This window comes from Leptopilina boulardi, unplaced genomic scaffold, assembly GCF_019393585.1.
Source record: "Leptopilina boulardi isolate dan_hultmark-lab unplaced genomic scaffold, ZJU_Lbou_2.1 LbouV2_194, whole genome shotgun sequence".
NCBI lineage: Eukaryota > Metazoa > Arthropoda > Insecta > Hymenoptera > Figitidae > Leptopilina > Leptopilina boulardi.
The window spans coordinates 1,036,433-1,063,148 of NW_026137745.1; the positions used below are offsets into that span (position 1 = coordinate 1,036,433).

Below are 26,716 nucleotides of genomic sequence, written 5' to 3' on the forward strand. Positions count from 1 at the left end.
ATACATGAGATAGAAAAGGATAGAAATAAACTTCTGTCTTTTTCTAACTCATGCTTTATATCAGCGAATGACTTTCGCGAAACTATTGTGCGTTGACCTTTAACATTTAAGGTGCTTATTGTGGACATAACCTAATTTACATCTTCAGTAAAAAAATTTCTTCACTTTGCATTTTCCGAAATACTCAAACCTGAGTGGTTGTCCAGAATCTGATTCATTGTGAACAACCAATCAGGTAAGTGTGTTTTAGAAAATACAAAGTAAAGAAAATTTTTTACCAAAGGTGTAAATGTACCTTTATGGTGTATTTACAACTTCTGTTGAAAGTTTTTTTTTGCGCTTTCTAAAATCCACAAAACTGATTCGTTGTCCACAATTAGTCAGATTGTCGACAACTAACCAGATTTGTATATTTTGTAAAATGCAAAAAAAAAAATTTACTGCAGGTGTAAATTCTCCATTAGGGTACGATCACACTATCTCATGCATGCACTGTGCATGCATGCAGAAATATTTGTCCGGTCACACTTCAACAAAATCTAGTGAATGTTTAGTAACTTTCTAGTTACAACCGAAATTTTTGGAAAATTACTAGAAAATTACTAAACATTCACTAGATTTCATTGAAGTGTGACCAGACAAATGTTTCTACATGCATGCATGATATAGTGTGACCGTACCCTTATGTGAGCAGAAAACAAAAAGTTTCAAGAACTTTATGAATATGGATCATGAGTTAGTAAAGGACAAATTTATTTGTATCCTTTTCTATCTCATGTAATCGTTTGTGAACGATTTTCAAGAAACTATTGTGCGTTGACTCTAAAACAGAATATTACTATTCTTTTCACTCTCATATTTGTTGCTTGTTTTCGGTTTTACGTTTTCTGCTCACTTGATATTGTTCCAATATTTATGAAAAGTATTTTTTTTCGCCTTTTTAGGCACATAAACATTTCTCGGCTTGAAAATAGATTCCAAAAGGTGCATATTTTGAAGGATTTTTTTTTTTATATTCACATGAGTATTAATTCATTTCAATTTTTGTTAACTATATTATTTATAATGTACTGAGAGTGTGGATTTGGTATTAAGAGGGAACTAGATTCCGAATAATATTACAATATATATCAAACTTGTACTATACTTATATAATCTCAATTTCTGAACTTTGATATTATCGATGTCCTTTTTCAATCTTTTACTTTTTTTTTTTGCTGTTTGTTTATAATGAAATTTGTAATAATCTATCTAAAAATTGTAATTTACTTTAATTTTACTTAATTTATTAAAACTAGTCTAGCTAAAAATTGCTCAATAGAGGTACTTTTTGAAAAATGTGGAAATTACGTTTCCCTTTAAATACCAAGTGTTCCATTTTTTTTTGTGATTTGATGAGGTGTCGTTTGATTCTTAAATGCTGTACAGGAACATTTACTTGTTTTTTTTTTACTTGTTAATCTCGCTATATTTTAATTTGTTAACTAGAATCAGTTTTTTTTTATTATTACGTCTAGGGTGCATTCGAGTAATTATGTTATCGTAGAATGAATAGGAAAACCAATCGAATAATTAATCGAAACGCGGAGAACCCTAACGTTATCGTTCATGACTAGTTAAATTTGTCACATTTTCTTCTTCATCATCATCATCATCATCTTTCTTTTTCGCATAATATCTAAAAATACGGAAAACTTTGACTCGCAGTCTGTTGAATAATTTTTGTTTTTTTTTGCTCATTTTTTACCAGGGGAATGTTTGAGATTTTCATGGACGGTTGATTGTGTGTTCCAATAAATAATAATTGGTTTTTAAATAACCTGCTTAGAAAAAAATTATTCATGTCAGGTTAATTATTATTATTTTTTTAAATCCTCTCTAGTAGAATGAAACTCGTTGAATATCGTTTACATTTTAATCACAGATCATTAGGCAATAAAATTATTTCTTTTTTTTTTATTTTCCACTGCTAGAATCTCTTCTATTCCCCTGGTATTAAAATGATAATCACCTGGCTTTATTTTATTTTTTTGTATTTTGTCATTCAATTGGAAAATTTAGAATTTTTCTTTCATTCTCATCATCTTTTCTCTATCAAATACAATCGATATTTTTTTATCTATATAAGAGATATAGAAAAATTCGTTTAAGTTTATCTACGTGAAAATGAAGGGACCGACGTCAAAATCTAGTCTTCGACGGAAGAAACTAACTTTTTTGTGTATATATCAATAATCTCAGAGTTAAAACGATTATTACAAATTATATTCTTATATAAAAAATTTTTTTTTTTTCAATTATTCACGTAAGACAGTCAAACTGTTTATGAGAATTTTAAATTCATTTTCCTTTTTTTCTTTCTCAGAAGCAGTTTCTTACAATGAGTTTATTTTTTTTTTTACGCGTTTTATTTTCTTCATTAAGTCGTGTTTGAATAAGTGTCAAAACTTCGCACCTATCATTTCTAGTTAATTATTAATACCGTTCTTTGAAAATCTATTTTTATAGTTAAATATAATTTTTTAATTACATATATATTTATTTATTTATATAATATATATTATTATTATTCTTTGAATAGTACAGTCGCCAGACGAGAGCTTTCAGCACTTTTTCATTTTTTTTTTTTTTTTTTTTTTGTAATTTATAGACAAATTCTTGACGCTGAGAGTGAGACACAAGTTTAAAGGGCTGAAAGCCTCGTCATAAAGCTTTATTCCCGATCCGGGAGATTTTTTTTTTCAATGCCTAATGTCTGGTGTTTTTCAGTTTTTTTTTTTTTTTTTTTTGTTCGTTTGTTTTGTTCGTTAATTATTATTTCGTCTTGCTTTCCCTATCGCTCTTTCTCTCTTTCTCACACACACACGCACTCACATACGTTTTATCATTACACTTACATACATACATATTGCGTCTGTATAAAGAGCAACTTGCAAGTTCCTTTTTGACATTATAAGCACAATCGATTCAAATTCATTATTGCATTTTACAAATTATTCCAGACTATTATCACAATTCAAGACTATTACATCTTTAAAAATTATCCATTCATAATAACCAATTCATCGAGTTTTTTTTTTTTTTTTAGTTTTCGTAGATGCCACTTTCTTGAATAAAAAAAAATTTTTGTTATCCAAGAAAAAATCGAAATCTCTAAAACTCTCTTAACTATCCGATTTGAAAATAAATTTCCAAAATGAAACTGTTGCTCTTAAACTTGGACGGCTTTATAAAAAAAAAAAAATCTGTCCCTCTTAATCTCACATTCATTGATCATATATAAAATGAACCCTATTAATTAACCGAGAATTAATATTTCTGTCTTTCCAATTCGCAAAAATCTACAAAACTTAACTTTTTTTTTTATATAAAATAAAAAAAACGATTGCACTAAATTTTTTTCTTTACAAATTGCCTCTAATCCTTAAATAATAAATAATTTTTTCAAAATAACGAAATTTTTCTAAACGAAAAAATTTTTCTATAATCTAATAAATTTTTTTTTTGTCAATATCCAAATGAGATTTTTGCCTCATGAAATGACAGAAATTAACGGTTAATTCTATAGTGGTGTTTATTTTTATACACGTTGCTCATGAATAATAATTTTCTTTTCGAATAAAATAAATAACAAACAAACGAAATATTTGATCAAGTTTTTTTTTTCTTTTGTTTTACACAAGTATAAAATCTTTTTTTTTCAAATCCCCTCGTTGAAATTGTCATTATAATAATAATAATAATAATAATATAATTCTCATCACGATCGCGTCAATAAATCAGTCATTCGTCATCCGTTGGTTGGCCCTTGAGCCCTAGCTATCCTACTTATGCGATACAATATTAATAATAATTTCATGGTACGCGCATACGAACGCGTCAAAACTGATGTGAAACACGTTTTTCGCGTCCACATGTGCATACAAACATATATATATAATATATTTATTTATAATATTTATATATGTATATGCGCCGTCTGCCTGGAAACTATTATGATTCTCAACGATCCCAAAAAAAAAAATTTTTTCTTTTTTTTTTTATTTTACATCGCGCGATGATGTCCCTGAAAATTTAATAAGGAACGAGTCCAGGGTCGTCTGTTTTCACGGATGAACTTTAAGATAGCAAACTTTAACATTCATTTGAAAAAAAAAAAAAATCACTTTCCATCAGATTATATTAAAATCGTCTTTTACGGTTTTAATCAATTTTTCCATTTTATTTATGGAAGAATTATTTAATTCTTAGAGAGAGTGAATCGAAAACAAAAATTAAATTAATTACTTCTTTATAATTAGGGGGAAAAAAAAATAAAATTACGATTCCTTTTCTAGTGAAAAAATACGAAAAATGATTTTTCTCTCGATAATGTGTAATTTTTTTTGGTTCCACAAAAAAGAGCGCACCAACTTGACCTCATCGATTTTGATAAAAATTGAAACTGTAATAGATCTCGGTATTAGGAACATAGGGGTGAAGTATAAAAGCCCACTATGAAGAAATTTTCGAGAAAATGAGATTTTAAATTCTCTCTTTAGGCAATAGCGCAGTTGTTAAGGTGACTGACCGCTGTTCCCAACGTCTAGGGTTCGAATCTTCTCTCACATACTTTTTTTTCTATATTTTTTGTATTTTTAATTTCTTTTTTTTCTACTGAAAAAAATTTTTAATTCTGGTAAAAAAAATAAAAAGTATTAAGAATATTTAATCAAAGATTTATTGTTTATTTTATTCATTTTTTCTTGTTTTAAATTAAATTTACTTTATTTGAAAAAAAAAAATATATTAGCGAGAAGAATCGAACCCTCGACGTTGAGGACTACAGTCAGAGACCATAACAATTACGCTAGTGCTTACAATACAATACCAAGTTCTATCATTGTTGTAAGTTTCATCAAAATCGACGAGGTCAAGTTGATGCGCTCTTGTTATTTAAAAAAAAAAAGAATAAAAAAAATTTTCCAAATCTAAATTGATTTTAATATTGAAAAATTTTTTAAAAGAAACAATTTTCAGAAAAAAATATTTAAAATTTTACTCAATGAAATTATTTAAAATTATTTATTTTATTATTTTTCGTGAAAAATCGTTTCTCGTTTTTTGAATTTATATATACATAAACGATTTAAACATTCTTAAATCTATTAAAATTCAAAATCTTATAAATTTCTAATAATAATATAATATAATAAAACTTCGACTTAAACAAATTTTGTAATAATAAAAAAAAAACTTGTACACATTTCTATAATGAGAAAATTTGAAATTGTACAATTTTTTTCTATATATAATATAATAATAATAATAATAATAATAATAATAATAAAACATGATGGAAAATGAACACTGGGATAAAATGACTTGAATAAATCAGACACACTTAACGAACGTTTAAATATATATATATATAGGACTAACTTAACTCAAGGTACGTGAACTTTCGTTTCGCTTGAAGATCGCGTATAAAATATTTTGTTAACGTTTATTAGTATAAAAGTCGATTTTCAATATATCTATACACATTACTTGCAACTAACAAATAAAAAGAAGAAGAGAAAAATCACTCGACATAGTAGAAAAACCGAAAAGGTTTTTTAAAAATTAAAATATAGAAAGTTAAATGAAATAAAATCACAAATAAAATATTTCTTAAATCTAACGGATCTAATTGGCCATAATATCAATTATTATCACGAGAAATAACGTGAGGGATAGAAATTAATTATTATTAAACCAGTCAATAAAGTCACTGGAAGCTAGGACTATTCTTTTTTTTGTTTTGTTCGCAAAAGTTGAAAATATTCAGGAAGACGTGAAAATTTCCGTTTTGCAATAAAAAAAAAAAAAAATGATATTTATCAAAATTAATAAAATCCAAAATGGCAATTGTTATTTTAAAAAAAAAACTATATTTTCTATCGACTATATCGCGAGGCCAAAGTTTAAAAAGATTTTTCCTTCTTCCTCGTTCTTCTATATTGAAAACAAAAAATAAAATTTTGAACTTAAAATTGCTAGTGAAAAAAAAAATTGAAAATAAATAAAATTGTTTTTTTTTAAAGAAGAATGAGGAAAAAAATAATCTATTCGTTATAAAATATATATATAATAGGCTTTTTTTTTTTTAGTAGTTCGTTCCGTGAAACAGCACCTGCATTCGCGTTTTATTATTTATTATCGCGTTCTACCTCAGTTATTTCTTTCGACGAATTCTGCACGCATGTCAAGTTTTGAAAGGTGACATGACGATTCGCTTTTATAGTCTATACTAACTACTGCGATTGTTCGCGTCTTCGACAGCCAAGGTTTTTTTTTTGTTTTCTGGATCCTTTTGAGCGGGCAGAAATATATCCTCTTCGATCCTTTCTTTTGACTTTTTTCTTTATTTAAATTTTTTTTTTTTTTTGCTTTTTCTTGTAACTCTTCGTCGACGATGGATGAGATCGTGAGTACGAGAACAAGTTACTAGGTAGATGCAGAGGTGCTGACAGCCAATAGGGGTGCCGGAGGCAAGGCCACCGGTATATGGTAATATTTACACTGGGGCCGCAAACACGCGCCCTTAACCGCATCTCTGCATACTGTTACACGATTCTCTATTACCTCTACGTTTCCTAAAAGAAAAAAACAAAATTATATATAATATTTATCAAAAATTTTCATTATATGGTTGATTCTTAAAAAAAGGGGACATTTTCATATGTCTTTACGTTTAATATCATCTAAACATTTTGTCATTTAATTACACAGTCCCATGAAAAAAAATTTTTGAACAATCCTTGATTTGAAAACTTTTTGTGTGTCAATTTTGCAGCGGATCATATAAATTTAAAAAAAATTCCATTCTCCATGTAAGGTTACCCCCTATTTTAAAATTACAAAAATCTGAATTTTTATTTGCAATCAACGATCAGAAAAACCCCCATGTACTAAATTTACATTTCTCATCAGCAATATTGGATCTGCCATTTTGAATTTTTTAAAACTGACGCCAGATTCGTAATCAGCTACCCAAAAAAAACCCCAAGTACCAAATTTCGAGCGAATCGGAACAATTTATAAAATATCCGCCATATTGGATCTGCCATTTTTAATTTTTTAAAACTGACGCCAGAGTCGTAATCAGCGACCTAAAAAACCCCCCAAGTATCAAATTTCGAGCGAATCGGAACAATTTTTAAAATATCCGACATATTGGATCCGCCATTTTTAATTTAAAGAATCCATTCAAGTGGTAAGTAAATTTAACTTCTAAATTGTAATCCATGGTCATAATTTCAAAAATAGGTTACGCTTTTTCATTGTTTCACAAAATGTACCGAAAAAATAAGTTTTTTGAGGTTAAAAAGAAAAAACGAACCAACTTATGAATTCTGACCCCGGATTCGGATTCAGTGACCCAAAATACGTAAGAAATGACTAGTCTAGTTCGTCGGACAAAAAATTTTTTTTTTTGGTGCTGTGTTATCTGCTTTAGACAAAAAAAAGTCATTTAAAGATTTCTTAACTATGCTACCTTATCATAATACTTTCACGGTGCTCAAGAAAGATATTTAAATAAAAATGAGTTGGCACTTAAAAATTCTTTTTGATTATGGTTAAATAAAAAATATTTCTCAATAGATTTTAAAATCAATTTTCGTGTCTGATTTAAAAAAAAATTACGTTTTTATATAAAAACAGTGTCTTATGGGAATCAGAATTTATTTAATCTATAAATACTGTAATAAATAATAAAATAATTACTTATTTTCAATTTTACATATAAATAATTATATTGCTGTAGTGTTTGTGTCTTATTTGAAAAAATTAAGTTTTAATATTAAAAGAACGATTTTAGGAGGAACAAAATTTATTTAAGAAAGTCGAACGGTTTTTTGAAATTCTTTGGCAAAAAAAGAGACCTTTAATTATCGCCCTATAAAAACGGTACTGAACGTGAAAATGATAAACATTGATTTTAGAATTCTTTTTTCTCGAATGACGGACACTTTTTACAAAAGTATCAAAGATACGAAAAAATACGAAAGATTGTGCGAATTCATAAAAAAACGCGGTTGCAAAACGAAAAGGAGGAAAGTAATATAATGACAGGTTAATTACCTCCTGCCGCCGTCAGATGGCAGAAGTATGCAGGGAGCATAAAGCCGCAGCTTAGATTACTTTTTAACTTTTCGTTTTGCAATCACGTTTTTCTATGGATTACCATAATCTTTTGGATTTAGGAAATTTATAAGATAAGGATTTTGGCTGATTTTGTAAAAAGTGTCAATTTTTTTTTTAAATCGAGCACCTAAACTTGATTTTAAAACCTATTGAGAAATATTTTTTTTATTCGTCTAAGAACCATAATCAAAAAGAATTTTTAAATGCCAACTCATTTTTATTTAAACCTCCTTCTGCTGCATTTCTCATATGATAAGAATGTAAAAAAACATAATTTTTTACAGTTTAGTAAAAAATAACATTTACATTTCCTATAATATTCTTTGAAAAACAATTAAGTGGGAGTTAATTTTAGTTCTATTTCGTAACTTATCACTTTTCCTTTTAAATGTAAATCTTGATTATATAAAAAAAAGTACTAAGAAAAAGAAAGGGAGAAATCTCTTACAATCTTGCGCGTTTCGCAAAACGAGTGGCACTTACCATCATAAAGGTGAATAAATTTGCAGGCGGGACGGTTGCAGAGTTGTCGATTAAAATCTTGGCACACCGGGAGGGTGTCCAGTAACTGAAAGAAAATATGGCAGCATCATTGTAAAATGGTATTCACATTTTTATTTTTAATGTTTACCTCAACAACACAGTTCTTGCAATCTTTTTTTTATTTCTCTCGTTCAACTTCCACTCTCAGATTCAAGAATCGTTCAGACAAAAAAAAATTACTAAAAAAATATTTTTTCTCGCAAGTTTACTCTTTCCCCCTTCAATTCATTCTCTCTCAGAAAAAAAAAATGAAAAAAAAAATATACATTTCCAGTTTGTTAGAGCATTATCATCACGTCTTACATCTCATGCTCTATAAAATATGGACCGAATACGGATATATTATAAAGGTAGGTAATAATTACCGCTAGGGGCGTTCGAATACTCAACTAAATTTTCTCATTTTAAACAGTTGGAATTTTTAATTTCAAAGTTTACCAATATGTTCAAATTGGTTGTGAAATAAGTGATTTAGAATAAATACTGTTAATTAGAGACTATTAGTGTGTATTCGTACGACAGTTTTGGAGGTAAATTTGCAGTAGAACGTTTTTTTTTCTTTTTTTTTAAGGGGAGTATTGCCTAGACTTTTCTTTGTAAAATAATCTTTCTCTTCAATTTTTATTATTTAAAAATTTGCAATTCTATGGGAAAACTCAGGCTCCTTTCATTTTTTCAGACTTGTGATCTTTTTTTAAAAAATGAAATAAAATTTTCTTTTCTTTAAATCATAAGTCTTGTTTGTGAAATGCTATACTTATCGTAAGAAAATATCTTTTTTTTATGCTACTTGCGTCACATTCTAAACCCAACTCAAAATGCAAAAGGAACGTGCCTATAAACAAAAAAAAAAATTCTCGATTCGCAAATTTATCCCTAAATTATTAATTTTAATCTATTACACTTGCTGAGAAAATCTAACATTTTTTCATGGTCCCACTGTACCATAAATTTAAAAAAAAATCGGTTATATAATAAGAAATATATTTAATACTAATAATTTTAATAATAATAAAGAATATGTTTAATTAGAAATGAAAAATACTGTTTGAAAATTTTTTTTTTTAAGTTTCGTAAAATAATGATTTATTAGGTATATTGGATAATGCTGAAAGTTTTTCTGAAGTTATTTATGGGAAGCGATTTGAAAATTAGATAGTCATATTCTATATATCTAAGGGAGAAACTGGAGTGAAACTTTTGGAAATATCGAATTATTATTATCTAAAGTATTAAAGTGTTGAACTTTGAAGAAGCACTAGTCATTGGAATGTCAAGCTTTAGCACGCCAGATGTCAGAAGAGCAAAGGTTGGAATTCTAGGCATTGAGAGTTTACAATGCCAAGCGTTTGAATATCGCGAACTAGACTGCCAAGACTGAGAGACATCAGTCACTGCTGAGGTTGAGGCACTGAGGTTCGGAAATATGCGGTTTACGAAAACAGGCCACTGGGACGCTGAGAGAGAGAGAGAGGCGCCCAGGCGTCGGAAACTTTTAATTAATTTAAAATCATGTTCCATGCCTTCATTTACTCTTTAAAAACTAACGAGCTTTTCCTTCTTCAACAAATAAATTTACCTAATTATTTCCTCCAGATTTGTTACGAAAAAAAAGCAAAGGGGGTTTCAATTACTAATTTATAATTTCTTTTTTTAATAGTTAAAAAAATAGATTTGAAATTAAAGAAAAATTTAATTAATTAAGAATATTTTTTAATTGTTCCAATAGAAACTGAATTTTGTAAGCATTTAATTAAAAACTGAAATTATTTTTTTACAAAGATAGCAAATACTCTACTAAATTTTGGTAATTTTTGTTTTAGATACAGCCGAAGGGTATGAAGAAGAAGAAAAAAGTTATCCTTATAAAGATAAATCGTAATTTATAAATATCGAAAAAACCTCAAAAGAAACTAAATATGAACATCTTTCTAAAAAAAGTGTACTTTAAGTGCCATAGTTCCGTAAAGAAAATGTTTAATGTTTCCCTTTTATATATTAATTTTTTTTTTCTAAAGAAATATAACTTAAATTGAAATATTTAAATGAGTGAACAATTGTGATCGAATTTCGATGCAAGTGTAATAAAGGTAATTAAATTAATAATCCGCGAGATTAATTTGCGAAACGCGTGTATGGAAGCCCTCTTCTCAACGGGCCATATAGCATATACCAACTGGGAAGAGAAATAACCGATTGTTAATAATTCTCTTTCTCGCTTCTTTTTTTTTTTTATTCTCTTAAATCAATGAAGAAAAAACGGGAGCAAAAAAATTAACGAAAACCGATTGGGTTCTTTTGCTATATCGCTTTATGTCGTCCGCCAATCAAACACGATGGCTCTAAACTTAGAAAATTGATAAATGTGTATGTGTATACATATGTGAAATTACTAAATGCGTGTATTGAAATGCATTTTCGATTGGCCGAAACGAAAATGAATAATATGCGCAAAGAAACGAAAAAAAAATAAGAAAAAACTATACATAAACATAAAAAAACCAAAGTGAGTTTGAAAGCTGAAAAAAATATATCAATGACACAGAAAACGATTAATAACTGTAATATAAGAATACAAAAAAGCCGTAAATGCATTAATAGCGTGCGCGAAATACAAAAATTTTTTTCTACTAACTTTTCTATTTTAGAATAATTTTTTTAAAATATCGATTCTATTTTTTTTTTATTTACACGCGACTCAAAAAAAAAATGTGTGTCAATGTGTAATATGTGAACAAACCGTTGTATATAATGATATACAAGAAATCTAACAAAAAAGGGCGAAATATATATGATAAAAAGACAATAATAAATATGCAGCAAATAGGAAATAAATAACATTGAACTCCGGAAATGGTAATAATAATAATAATCGGTCGTGTTAGCAAAAAAGTTAGATTAAAAGCGTTAACAACCTACCAGACAGAGATTTATAAAAAAAAATAGAGAAAGATTCATCGCGCAAAAAAGTATATATATATACCATAGGCTCACCATAGAAGCGTGCAAATAATAATAATAATAATATGTATTTGGAAAAAATCAGAATCACGTAAAAATTATTTAGTAACTTGAATTTTTTTTTTCTCAAGTTACGACAATCTTCTGATTCCGTATTTGCCGGAAAAGCGTCATTTATACTGAATTATGTCAAATTAAATTTTTCTCATGTAATAATAATAATATATTTATATATATATATATAAGTAATTCTTGCACTTGCGTAAGAGATAATTTGCTACAAACACAGAGTCTGGTCATGCAAATAATGGCCCGGGAGAAGGGGTTCAGTGCTTGGGTGATTTTTATACCGTATATTTTATATATATATCATAATTCTAATAATAATAATAATAATTGCCACAATAATAACAATCGTTACAGTACGTAATCCTTAATTATAATATTTGTAAAATGAATTTATGCTGTAATTAATAAAAATTGATAAAAAAAAATATATAAATTAGGCGATAATAGGAAATATTTATAATTCGAATTTTCGTGATAGAAGAGTACAAAATATAAAAATATAAGACAATATCTTTTTCTTAAGTTGTCCGTTGAGTTTAATTAATTATCATTCTAAATTTTTTTTTGCCAAAATTTAAAGTAATTTTTCGTTTTTTACATTTCTTTGAAATTTACCCGGAAAATAGTGCTTAAAATCAAAAAAATATAATTATTTTAAAAAAACAACAAGTTAAAATTTAAATAATAATCTCTCATGTTAATAAACAAGAATGTAGTAATCAAGAAAAGAACGGTAATCAATGAAAGAGATAATATAATCAATTTAGCTGCAATGCACCATGCGACGTGAAAACAGAGACGAATCGGAAATATCCGTTTTATTGAAGTGAAAACATGAATCATTTAGGATATGTATGTATATAGATATATATATATATATATGGCGTTATTTGATCGATTTCTTTTATCACCCAAGCAATTTGTTTTCTTTTTTTTTTTCTTTTTTTTTTTAAATGTCGCCGAACGTCGACCGTCGCCAATTGCTTCGCTCATGTGATTTCGACTGAAACACACACATCCACTCACTACTAAAGCTACGAAAAAAAGGTGAATCACATGGGCGTACCAATAGGCGGCTTACGAGTCAAGCGATCATCGGCGCGTTTATCGTACATATAATAATAATAATAATAATAATAATAATAATAATTAATAAGTACGTTTAATATAGGTACTGGGAAATCGTAAGCTTTCAAAAGTAATGTATTCTACTGCAAATAAGTTCAACACTAGATCAACTGCGACTCCGCAACCATAACAATAGCGTTTGTTTATATATGTAATAAGAAAAAAAAAGCTCGTGCTCAACATTTTTTTTTTTTTTTTTGAAACGAAAATTAAAAAAAAAACTCCATAACCGATTTTATTATTTGAAAATTATTTAGAAAAAATTATTTTCATTAATGTATGATGGGGAAAAAAAAAGATTGAGGATTTAATCTACTATATAGTCCCTCACAGCAATGAAACTTTCCTAAAGATTTATTTGAAATGTTCGGAATATTTAATTGCAATGTTTAGTGAAAATTGTGTAAAGATTCAAATGTCCCGATTAAATAAATGTTTATAGTGTGAAACTTTCCTGTACATTTATTCAAGTGCGGGACATTTAAATCTTTAGACAATTTTTACTAAACATTGCAATTAAATATTCCGAACATTTCAAATAAATCTTTAGAAAAGTTTCGATGCTATGGGGAGAGGGGGGTGAAAAAGACCAAAAAAAAGGGGGGGAAAGAAAAATAAGCTATTTGAAGCAGAGGGAATGATTTTTTTATAATTTTTAGTATTTTAAATTAATTTTTTTTTTATTCATTTTAAAATCACTTATTATTACTGTAATTTCGTTTTTTATTTTTAATTTTGGAAATTGGTTGTATAAAATTATTATTTTTTTCATTTTCAATGAAATTAATTTGTGGAACTGTACTTTGTGCCTCAAAAGCTTCCAAATGCAAGCAAACGTGATTATATGATTTTGTGCTCGAGTATTTTGAGCTGTAATAAAAAAAAAAATGAAATGTCATCTGCCAGAATACGTAATTTCAAGTCGTTTAAAATTAAATTAAAATTCTATAAAAACTAAAAGTACAAAATACGAATACTATTTTTTCGCTATTTTCTGCTATTCATTATTCATATTAAATTTTACTGTCTTTTCCTTCCTATTTTTTTTATGTTATTTTATTATTATTTCTTTTTTTTTTTTTTATTTAATTTTCCCCCTCAGATTTCTGTTTCTATTAAAACTTTATGTGTAAAATAAAAAAAAAAAATTATCATAAGGGAGAAAAAAATGTTATAAAAAAAAAAAAAAATTCTCCCCTCGTAACTGTAGAAAACTATTTAGGAAATGAAATTCTTCCTTCGAAATCTATAAATAATGACACTAAATGTACGAATTGTTTTGCCGGATAACATAACAAAAGGGGATTGGTCCATTCTCAATGGCTCGAGCTATTGAAAATCTATGAATCCCGTGAGTGTGGTCATAAAACAATTTCAAAAGTTAAGAACTCCATTCTCTCTCTATATATATAGCTATATATACAAGATAAGTTTCAGAAACTGAAGAAATCGTTGGATAAACTTTTTCCAAACCAGAATACAAAATGACGTATTTTATTCTCTTATATATAAGTTCGCGCGGATAGTGCGGAGCAAAAATAATATTTTCAAGTTTGATGAAATAGATTTTTTTTTTTGGGTGTCATTTATATTTTTACAACCCTCTTTTTTTTCCATCCAAGAAATTAAACTTCCATGAAAATTGTCAAAGCGATAATAAAAATGTAAAGCAGAAGAGAATATTTAAAAAGTTGTTTTTACAAAATTTGTTTTTTTTTTTAAATATTTCCAAAAATTAACATTTTTTTGAATTAAAAATTATTAAGTAAAATTTTTTAAATTCAATTAATTTATAATTAAAAACAGATATTGAAAATTAGATTTGAAAAATAGTTTGTGAAATTGTACAGAGAATTTTAAATGTTGAAATAATATTGATTAATTAAGTTCGCCAAGTATACTATAAAATCAATTGCTCATTGAAATTGAATTAAAAAGCAAGTCGAATGGGACTTTTTTTTTTCGTCAACAAGCATTGAATTTAATATTTACAAAAAATTGCTGAAGCACTGTTAATTGATTCCCGATAAAATGCGTTTTTTGTTAGTAAAAACAAATTTTATAAAACAAAAAAAAAATATTTATAGTCAGTGACAATATTTGCTAATTAAAAAATTAGTATTTAAATTATAGATGTGAAGTGAATTTTTTTTTTTATAAAGAAATGAATTCCCATAAATCGAATAAAGATCATTAACGCAATAATGATGGAAAATTTTATGAAATTGGTACACTTTTTTTTAATTAACTTTTGATATTTCGGTATTAATGTGAAAAAGAGAAATTATACCTCCTCCAGAGCGATTATTTAGTTTTTCATTTTTTAAAACACAGTTTTCTTTTCAAAATTAATTTTTTTTTATTTGTGTCAATAAGAAAGCAGCTGAGAAATATATATGACATGATATACGTAAACTGGCAGTATGACATTTCAAAAAGCTTTTTACTCAAACTTTTTTGAATTTCTAAATTTTACTTTTTTTTTTGAATAAATTTGAAAATTTACAGAAAATTGAATTTTTTATTTAATTATAAAAAAAAATTTTTCTTCGACTAATAAAAATTTCGTTTAGTAAATAGCTTTTCATAAGAATTAATATTTAACTTGATAAGCGTGCTTGGCCTTTTTCTTTTTAAGGGGAAATAGATATATATATATATATATAATATTCAAGTGAGAGGATCATTTGCACAATAATTAGGAGAAACTGTTTATCATGACAACAATATACATTTATAATTATCGTGACAAACAGAAAACGATTAATCATTATAATATAGTGATAATAAATATATAGTGATATTTCAATAACGAAAAAAGTAGACTATATTTGCAATCGATATAGACTTAAAAAAAAAAACAATACTGATGAGGATGATAATAATAGCAGTAAAAAATAATTTATAATATTAGTGATAAAAAATCATGGACAGTAAAAGTGACTGATAATTGTAAAAATCACTGATAATAAAATACTAAAAAATACTGACAATAGTACTAATTAAAAATTAAATAAATAATTTACAAGAATAATCGCAATAAAAAAATAGAAAAATAAATTTTTTTTAAATAATAATAATAATAATAGACAGACACCAGGTAAGGCAGTGGTTATTCGCAGTTATAGTTGCGGTGAGCAGTTGTGAGGGAGATACCCCCAAAAGCTACGTGTTAGCCAAGATCCTCTAAGAACGATTCACAGAATGCAATAATTAAAATGAAATTTTTTTAATTTCAACAATTGACAATTAAAAATTTTCATATTACTGATAATAATATATAATAATTTAATATTGAAGAAAGATTAACATTTATTTATAAATTACTAGAAATTAGAATATTATTCTAAACAGAGTCTAAAGTAGTGTTTTATCGGTGTCAAAGTTAAGAATACTGCGCGCGCAGCAGTGGGGCTCCCCACTCTTCGGCGCAAAGACCAATCGCTGCGCGTTGTCCCTCTTAGTAGGCGGTGCGCTATCCCCACTCCGCGCATTATTCTCAACTTTGACGTTCAAAAAAACACTAATCGAGGCTAGTTAAAAATAATAATAATGAAATATATTTCATGTATTAATTTCTTTATAAAATTCTAAAAAACTAAAAATAGTCTTGCATTCTTTGCATCCTTCCTGGATCTTGAAGGTTAGCAGCATAAAGGTTTCGATCCGGCATTAAGGTCTCGAATCGTGCCATGAAAATTGAAAGCAAAAGGGGGAACCGATTATTCGACATTTTTTTTTTTTTTGTTTTTCTATATTTTTTTTTTGCATTTTATTTTAATGATGACAAGTGGTGGCGGTGATTCGAGAAAGTCCCTTAATGCAGGCTCGCCACCCGGGTAAAAACTGGTTACAATAATGAGTCTACCTGTCCGCAGCTGTCTGTGTAGACGACACAGTGAGCGTTTTGGGGGACCACGTGGGTCCCGACAGTGGCTAAGGCTGCTAAGGCGATCCACATGCAGCAAACGAGGCAGTGTTCGTACAGTTTTTGTTTATCCATTACCATTTCGGTCGGAACGCACCGAAAAAACCAAAGAGAGAGGCGGCACACGAATTTTTTTTTTTTTTATATACGTTGCCTCAGATTCACCCAGGTACATGTCCAATGAAATTTTTCGTCAACAAGTGTTCAATTCGGTGCATCAACAGAGAGAGATTTTGCGAAAAATTGTCCCTAGCAAGCAATTTTTGCCACAAGATACATTTTTTTTTTTTTTTAAAAAAACCGTTTAGCGTTTTTTGCCCAAAAATATATGTTTTTTTTATGGAAAAGAATTTTTTTTTTTAAATTTGTTGATAATATTTTTTAAACGATAAAAAAATTTCATTTAATCATTAAAAATATATTTAAAAAAAAATTATATTTTAGTTTTGAACGATAGTTCATATTTTTTATTGAATAAAATTTATCATAAGGAAAAAAAAATTGTGCGTTGGAAAAGCGCCCCAACAGTGGAAAAATGACCAATTTTGAAAAAAAAGAGTTTTGGTCCACCATGTACCAGGGTGCGTTTAACAGAAAATTTTTTTTTTTTTCACGAGTGATGAGCGGGCATGGCAATAATGCGGCGGCAGTGCACACATACCAAGCCAGCGATTCAAAATATTCAAAAAAAAAAAAAAAAAAACGTAGGTATATCCAATGTCACAAAACGCAATATTTTTTTTCAGACAAAAAAAAGTGACATTTTCTTATTCAGTCGCCAATCGATTGATTGGTTAATCAACCGTTAAAAATGTGTTTAATTTTTTTTTCAAATTTCGTGGCAAAAAAAAGAAATTAAAAGGTAAGGATTGTTTTTTTTTTTTTGGAAAAGGTAAATTGCAAAAATTGAAGTCGCGGTGAAAGAAAAAAAAAGTTACAAAATTAATTAATCATTTTTTTCGATATAATGAATATTTTTTTTTTTTTTTTTTGATATTGGATAAGGTAAACAATCGCCACAGGATAGTGAAATTTTTTAAGAGAATCATCAATTATATATATTAAAGATAGGTTATTATTATTTTTTTGAGATCATTACCAATTCAGGATCAGTTTTCAGGATTGAAGGTTTCGTGCGTGATAAGAGGGATTCATTTTGGAATTTGGAGCATTAAAGCGTTGGTGATGTGTTTTCGGGAAAATAATGTTCATTCATTTGGTTCAAAGTCGTGCGGCGTCCAGGCGAGGTCAAGCATGAAACAGAAATTTCAAAGAGAAATAATGAAAGAACATGAGTTACGTGCAATCGTGCTGGAAAGTTTTACTTCCCTTCAAAACTCACAATTATTATTCCCAGAGACCAATTTCAAAATAAACTCAAAGGCATCCCCCAATTTAACGCTCACTTCCATCTTAATTTCAACTTTCAATTTAAACTTTTAACTTTATAACTTTCATATTGAATTGTTGACTTTCATCAAGGGCTTAATTTTCATTTTTAATTTTACTTTTTCTTTAGTTTCAAATATATAAATAGATATTTTTCACATGGATTAGAAAATGTTACGATGAAGAAGGAGAAAATTTCTTTTTTCAATAAAGGATTTTTATGATTTCGTTTAAAAATTATCTAGATAATATTATTTAACATAATTCTGTCTATAGATAATATTATTCAGATTAAAATATCGAGATAATATTATCTAAATTATTTTATTTAGATTATCTTATGAAGATATCTGGATAATAGTATCTAGATGATCTTATCTAGATAATCTCTTTCCAAGATAATATCTAGATTATCTTGTTGAGATATATTATCTAGATGATCTTATCTAGATTGTTCTCTTACTGAGATAATATTATCTAGATTATCTTGTTGAGATATTATCTAGATGATCTTATCTAGATTGTTCTCATACTGAGATAATATTATCTAGATTATCTGATTGAGATATTATCTAGATGATCTTATCTAGATTGTTCTCTTACTGAGATAATATTATCTAGATTATCTTGTTGAGATATTATCTAGATGATCTTATCTAGATTGTTCTCTTACTGAGATAATATTATCTAGATTATCTTGTTGAGATATTATCTAGATGATCTTATCTAGATTGTTTTCTTACTGAGATAATATTATCTAGATTATCTTGTTGAGATATTATCTAGATGATCTTAACTAGATTGTTCTCTTACTGAGATAATATTATCTAGATTATCTTATCTAGATGATTATATTATCAAGAAAATATTGTCTAAAATTTTAAAATGTCGATAAAATTATGTTATGAAAGTAAAAGTATAAAAAATAAAATTATTTTTTAATGTTTTTGACGATTGAAATCGTGAGTTTTGGAAGTAAAACTGAAAATTATATTAAAATTAAATAAAATTACTTTACAATTTTTTTTTTAAATTAGTTTCTTATTCTATAAATGTAATATCAAATAATGAAAATATTGTAAAGCAACTTTAATTTGTCAAATTTCCCATTATTACATTCAGACAAAAATAGACAAAGTTCCTGATTTTGAATTTTCGTTTAAAATGATTTTTCATTTAATTAATTAGAATTTGATGAATAAAAAAATTTGCAAATATTAATTAATTAATTATTAAAATTTTTACTTCATTTCCAATTGTTGCAATTATTTACTTTTATTTTTCTCAATTTATGTTTAAAAATTTAATATAACTTTATTTGTTTAATTATGTAATTTAATTTTTTTATTGATAAATAGAATAATAATTTATTTTTCTATTGAGATATAAAATGATTTTAAACGAAAATTTCAAAAAAAAAAATTTGGATACTTTGAATAAACAAATTACATGCATTCTAAAAAAAAACATTTAGATTGATGCAAACACTGTTAACCTGTTTTTAAAAAAATAAAATTATAATTAAACATAATTAAAATTAAATTTGTTGCTTGGCATAAAAAACCATTATTAACATGCAACTAGTAGAAATAGTTTGTTTATTTTGTTAATAATATTAAAATCCCATTTTTCAGCTCTAAATTTAAATAGGCAAAAATTTTAATTAATTTATTAATGACTGACTTTTTTTCCAATTTGTTAAATTTTATCAATTAGTAAAAAAAAATTTTTTTTTTGATACTAATTAATGAGTAAAATTTAACTAATTTATAGAAAAAAGTCAGTCACTAATTTAAAATTAGTTAAAAATTTTACTAATTTAAATTTAAAGAAAGTCTACTAATTTAAATAAATAATTGATTTTATGATGTTTAGCTTTTGTGTTAGTTTTTTGTGCACAAAGATAATTGTGTGCAAAAATGTGTTTTTCATTATGGTTAATTATTATTAGTGTAAAAACTTATAATTATTATGAATGTTATTTTGTGTGTGAATTTTTTTTTGTGCGTTAATTTTTAATGCTGATTAAATCGTATTAACTCAGATTCTACATTTGCAAAAAAATAATTGCAATGTTTTGTTTCTTTTTTTTTGTACTTTATGTAATATTATGGGACAAATTTTAATTAATTAATTTTAATATATTGCTAATGTAGAATCTGTTTGTTAATAAATATTTTTTTTTTTTTTGGTATTAAAAAATATCTTACAAATCTAATATAAATATCTAACTTAACTTAATAATAATTACTAAAAAGAAGTTAAAAAATTATTAAAAAAAAAAATTTTTATAACATATACTTAATACTTTTCTGGCAGTGGAGAGAATCTATGAAAAAATAAATAAACAATTTTATTTTTAAATTATCTTTCACAAACTTTGTTTAATAAAGATTTAGAAAGAGAAAATTTATTAAACATTTTGATATTATATTAAATATACAAAATACTTCTTAGAAATTAAAAAAAAAAAAAATTTATCTACACTAAATTAAACAATTAATAAATAATATCAATTAATAATAAAAGCTACGAATTACAAGCAATTCTTACTTTTTAACTTTAGACAGAAATTATTTTCAATTGCTAGTATAAAATATTTATATTCTATTTTTAAACATTTTGTACATTTTTTTTTCTTATCAATTATTAATTTATTTATTATTAAAATTAATTTATTGAAAAATATTTAATAACAATATCTTAATTATTTTTATTATTAAAATAAAATTAATTATCAAAAATAAAATCTTATCAATTATTATTTATTATTAACATTAATTTTCTATTTAAAAAATATATAATATTATTATAAAAATATGTAAATAAAATTATATTAAATTAAAAATATTTTTCATTATTTCTAGAAAAAAAAAACAAATATAAATTTCCCTGTATGTATATATATTTTCTGTCTAGAGGAAAAAGTCTGCTGACTAAAGATATAGTGAAGGATTCAGCCGAGGATTGCAAGCTGAGAGGAAAGGGGCAGCAGGAGTAAAAGGAGGGGGGGATAATTCGGTTTATTAATAAGACGTGCATTCAAACCTTAGTCAAGAACTGCAGGTTTGCAAAAAAAGGAAGTTATTAGGGTTTTTTTTTTTTTTTTTTTTCTTTTGAAAGAAAAATAAAAATGAGAAAATTGGAAGACCGAAAAAAATATATCAGAAAATTTCAACTTACTCAACTGATTTTCACATTATTCTACAAAATTTTCACATGGAAAAGAAAAATTAATAATATACTTCTTCTTCATCTTCTTCTTCATATAATGAAAATTTTTGAAAAAATTATTAAATAGATTGAAAACAAAATCTTCTCGAATGCCAATAAATTAAAAATTATGAAAAATAGAAATAATATTTGTGATTAAATTATTATTGCAGTAAGATTAGCGTTTTGGCTTTGAAGATTAAGTTGAGAACACTTAGTGCGCGGAGTGGGGGTAAGTCACGTGTTGTGCGAACGCCAATCACTGCGAGCTATCCCCACTCCTCGCAAAGAGGGTTCTCAACTTATACATCAAACACTAGTCTGTAATAATATAAATTTATTATTTTAATTATTAAAAATAGACTATTTTTTTTAAATAGAAACAAATTTACTAAATTCCAATGGCATTTTACTTTATCGACGATAACTTTTCCAGCTTTTCCATCACAAAATGGACGATTAAATAGCATTGGATATATGAGATATCTGTCTCTTCATTCTCTGCAGTGCAATTTTACTCTTTCAAAAACACTATAAACCGATGTGGCGATTGATGGAACTATAGGAAAAAAAAAAAAGAAATTGACGCGATCGAACCTGAAACTCTTTTCAGATATCGTACGTGATGCGCGACTCAAGCACAGGAAAGCTTTCGGGGGGATTAAGAAGAGCAGGAAATATATATATATATATATAGCTTTAACATCGTCTCAAGGAAAGGATGGAAAGGTTATCGATATATATATATATACGTACGTCTGTATTACAGTTGTAGTGGTTTTTCGTCATACTGAAAGCAGCTAACATCTACGATATATATATTTATTATAAGACCCTGTGCTTGGCTTTTCAACGTGCTTTTCTACCAAAAAATTCTCACCCAAAAATCGTCCAATATAAAAATCAACTCAATAGTTCATATATATATATATATGTATAATAAAAGAAGCAAATTTTTCAACGTACATTTTCAAAAACAGCAACCTTTCTTCAATAATTCATATAAAAGTAATAAAGCAAACTACAAGCGAAAAATTCCTTATTTATATTTTCTAGTCGTTCAATGCTATCCCTACTTTGTCGTGTGCGGCGCGCGCAGTCAGTGTCAGCGCACTATCCCCACTCTCTGCGCGCAGACCAATCGTTTGCGCTCTGTCCCCTGTTTTATTTCCACAGTTTTTTTTTTAGCTCAGAAAATAATTTATAAACATTTCTTTTAAAAAATCGAATTTAGAAGATGGTAACCTATTTGTTAAAAGTAAATAATTCATTAAATATTTTATTTAAATTGCTAAAAAATATGACATATAAGAGTAAAATATAAATAAGGAATTTTTTCTTAAATTCTGAAAAGACTATAAATATATATATATAGCTTTGGATAGAAAACATGTCGAGAGAAACAAAAAAGAGTGAGTATTTTTCGGCGAAGACACGAATTTAATAATATGATAAAAATAAATTTATAAAATAATATTAAAAATGAGATAACGCAAAATGAAATAAAATTAAGCGTATATATAACTTGAGTGAAAGAATTTATAATTAAAAAAAAAGAAAATAATTTAATTTTAATAATAGTGTGCTCTCAGCAAATAAACAATGAGGCAAAAACAATTAGAAACTAAAATAAAACGCAAGCACGAGGTCAAAATAATAATAATAATAATTTCCTAGGATTTTTAATGAAAGTATTCTTTTTTTCATTTTTTTTTTTTTTTTTGGGAAGCAGGAAGCGAGGCTAGAAGGCTGTGAGCAAAAAATGGTCGCCATAATATAAATATGAGTATACACGAAGTATATAGATATATATAATAATTATATTATACTGGGATTAGCAGATGAAAGGCGACAGTGAAAAATTATCAATTCCAAAAATGTTAAAAAAAAAAACAAACAAAAGTTAATCAATTTTTTTTGTATGCGATTACATCGAAAAAACGTAATTCTCTTATAAATTTCTTCTTGCGGTTTATTTTAGAATATTTTATATGTATTTTATTCTAAAATTTAGAATAATAAAGGCTTATTTTAAGAATATTTCAAAAATATTCTACTTTTGAGAATATTAATAAGAATATTTTAATTTTAAGAATATTATAGTTATAATATAATATAATATAATATAATATAATAATATTATTAAAATATTCTAAATTAAAGAATATTTCACGAATATTCTAATTTTAAGAATATTCTAGTTGTAATAAAATTTTTAAACTATTCTAGTTTTAAGAATATTTTAAGAATTATTACAATATTTCAAGAATCTTCTAGTTATAAGAATATTCTAATTTAAAGAATATTTCTGAAATATTCTAATTTTAAAAGTATTCTAGTTTTAAGAATATTTTGAAAATTATTATTGTTATACTTATAGTTATACTATTATAGTTATACTTTTAAGAATATTATAGCTGTAATAATATTTTTGAAATATTCTAGTTTTAAGAATATTTTTTTTCAGAATATTTCAAATTAGAATATTTCAAGAATATTCTAATTTAAAGAGTATTCCAGTTTTTAAAATATTCTAATTTAAAGAATATTTCAGAAATATTCTACTTTTAAGAGTATTCCAGTTTTAAGAATATTCTAGTTGTAATAATATTTTTAAAATATTCTAATAGTAAGAGTATTAAAGTTTTAAAAATATTTTTACAATATTTCAAAAATATACTTAGTTTAAGAATCTTCTAGTTCTAAGAATATTCTAATTTAAAGAGTATTCCAGTTTTAAGAATATTCTAGTTGTAATAATATTTTTAAAATATTCTAATACTAAGAGTATTAAAGTATTAAGAATTTTTTTTACAATATTTCAAGAATATACTTATCTTCTAGTTTTAAGAATATTCTAATTTAAAGAGTAATTTAGTTTAAAAAATATTCAAATTTAAAGATTATTTCAGGAATATTCTAATTTTAAGAGTATTTTAGTTTTAATGAAACATTCAAATTTTTGATAATATTTTAAAAATATTCTATAATTTTAAGAATAAAATTCATTGGAAATATTCTTAAATAGGCGACTAGAAAATATTCTTTGGAGTTTCTTTTTTTATGATAATTACGGTAATTAATTAAGTTCCGTAATTTTTTTTTTATTTCACTGTCACCATTCAAATAGAAATTTTGGAAGGATGTTTTTTTTCTGGTCGATAGAATATAAATAGAAAGAGAGAGAGATGAAATAAGAAGAAGCATTAATAAAACAAATATTCATGCATTTTTCAAGCATTATTATTACAAATACTGACTGACTCCTGACAAAAAAAAACCCCGCGAGCGTGCATGCGCAAAATCGCATTCGACCTCTAAAGAGAAAGAGACTCTTTTTTGTCTCTCGTAGAATATATAATATATATATAATATAATATAATATTATATAATATAATATAATATATTTACAAGAGAAAAATGGTCCAAAATACAGAGACCAAAAAATTTTTTCTTTAATATTGTACAGCGATTTTTTTTTTCATATATATATACTATATAAAAGCCAATTTATTGGGCTATGTGCGCACCTAATTTAATAATATATATATATATAAGGTGAATATAATAATAATTATAGAGGGTTTTTTTTTATCGGCCACGAACGAATGCACGAATTTTTGCATTTGCATTCCCGGGGACGCACGAATATAGCATTATTCGAGATTTAAATATATATATATAGTATATTTAGAGATATTATACATATATGCATAAGTCCGTGTACGTGTTGGTGTTTAGTTTGTGTTGGACGTGCGTGTTTTTGCGCGCGCGATTTTTTTTTTTTTTTTTCTTTAATTATCATTACTATATATTTTATTACGTACACGAAATAGATTTTAGATATTTTTATATATATATAGTAATTTAGACAATAATATAATATTATCGGACATTCACGTATGTTTTATTTCCACAGGACGTGTTTACTTTCCAAAAATTAATTTTCTTTTAAGGGATTTAATTTCCTTTTTTTTCACATAGTAATTATATTTGAAATCACATAATTTTTTTTATCTAACTTGATTTTTTTAAAAAAAATTTAAATATTCGCGAAAGAGAGAAGTAGAAAAAATTTGTTTAGTTCTGTTTTTTTTTTTGGTAAAAAAATACTACAAATATTTATTCTGATCTATTGTTTTTTTTTTTATTTATCAATAAAAAATTAATTGAGCAATTTTTTGGGTTATTGTATAAACAAAGTACATAGCTAAAGAAATTTTTTTTATTCTCTCCTTTTATTTGCACACTTTTTTTTTTAATTGATTGAAAAAACCAATTTTCTAGATTTCAAATAGTAAAATTTAAAAAAAAAAACAATTTAAAAGATTGCAACAATATTTTCTTGTCTAAAAATTAGAAGTTATCGTTAAAGTTAAAATTTTTTATTTTATTCATTATTAATTTATAATTATTACACTGATGTTTAATAATATTGCATTAATTTTTCATTTTTTATCACTAATAAGAAATTGCAATTTGTGTCCAAATTTTTAGATAACGCAACGAATTTTTTTACAATTTTTAAATGTAAATTATTTTATCGATAAATTTTGTAGAGATTTCTCATTTTTTTTTTCTATAATTTTCTTCACTAGAAGTAAAAAGTCTTATAGAAATTTTTTTTTAAAATTGCATCTAATGTTAATTTTGAATTAACATGAAATTTATTTTCTAAATTTGCAACTACAATTTTTGGTATTCCAATTTGGAGCAACTTTTTTCAAATAATTACCTTTCAAATTGTTATTTTTCCCTTACTTATACGTTTTCTTTTCAATTTTTTTTTTCTTATTTTATTATTTTTATTTAAAAATTTTTTTATTGCATTACTTTCATATTTCTTTATAATTTTGTTCACTTTCTCATTTTTTTTATTTTAAACAAAATTTAACTATTTTTTTAAAATTATTATTTCTAATTATAATTGCGCCTTGAATTTTTTTTTTCTTAGAAATTTGTTTTAAAACTTCAATTTCAAAATTATATATAAATATAAAAAAAAAAAACTTAAAAACTTGATTTAAAATTATTAAAACAAAAAACAGTTAAAATTTAATAATTCCACACGATATATATAATTTTTTTTTTTTTAATTTTGCACAATTTTTATTATAAAACATTTTAATATTATGCGATAAATAAATACAAATCGAAAATCAACTAACACAATTTTTTTCAAACAAATTATTAATAACATCATTTTTTTTTTTTTTTTTTTTAATCAAACGAAATTAATATTAACAAAAATCTTACGTAATTTAACACGAATTAACCAACATTTACTTATTTTAAAAAAATTAACTATAACAAATT

General features: G+C 25.5%; 1 protein-coding gene across 1 annotated transcript; it reads right to left on the minus strand.

Annotated features, from left to right (window-relative positions):
• Positions 1-1,020: 1,020 nt before the first annotated feature.
• On the minus strand, positions 1,021-17,140 carry LOC127278036 (uncharacterized). Its single transcript, XM_051299544.1, has 3 exons — positions 16,739-17,140; positions 8,653-8,737; positions 1,021-6,617 (listed from the first exon to the last, which is right to left on the minus strand). The coding sequence occupies exons 1-3, from the start codon at positions 16,877-16,879 to the stop codon at positions 6,469-6,471; spliced, it is 375 nt and encodes a 124-aa protein (XP_051155501.1). The 5' UTR covers positions 16,880-17,140; the 3' UTR covers positions 1,021-6,468.
• Positions 17,141-26,716: the final 9,576 nt, after the last annotated feature.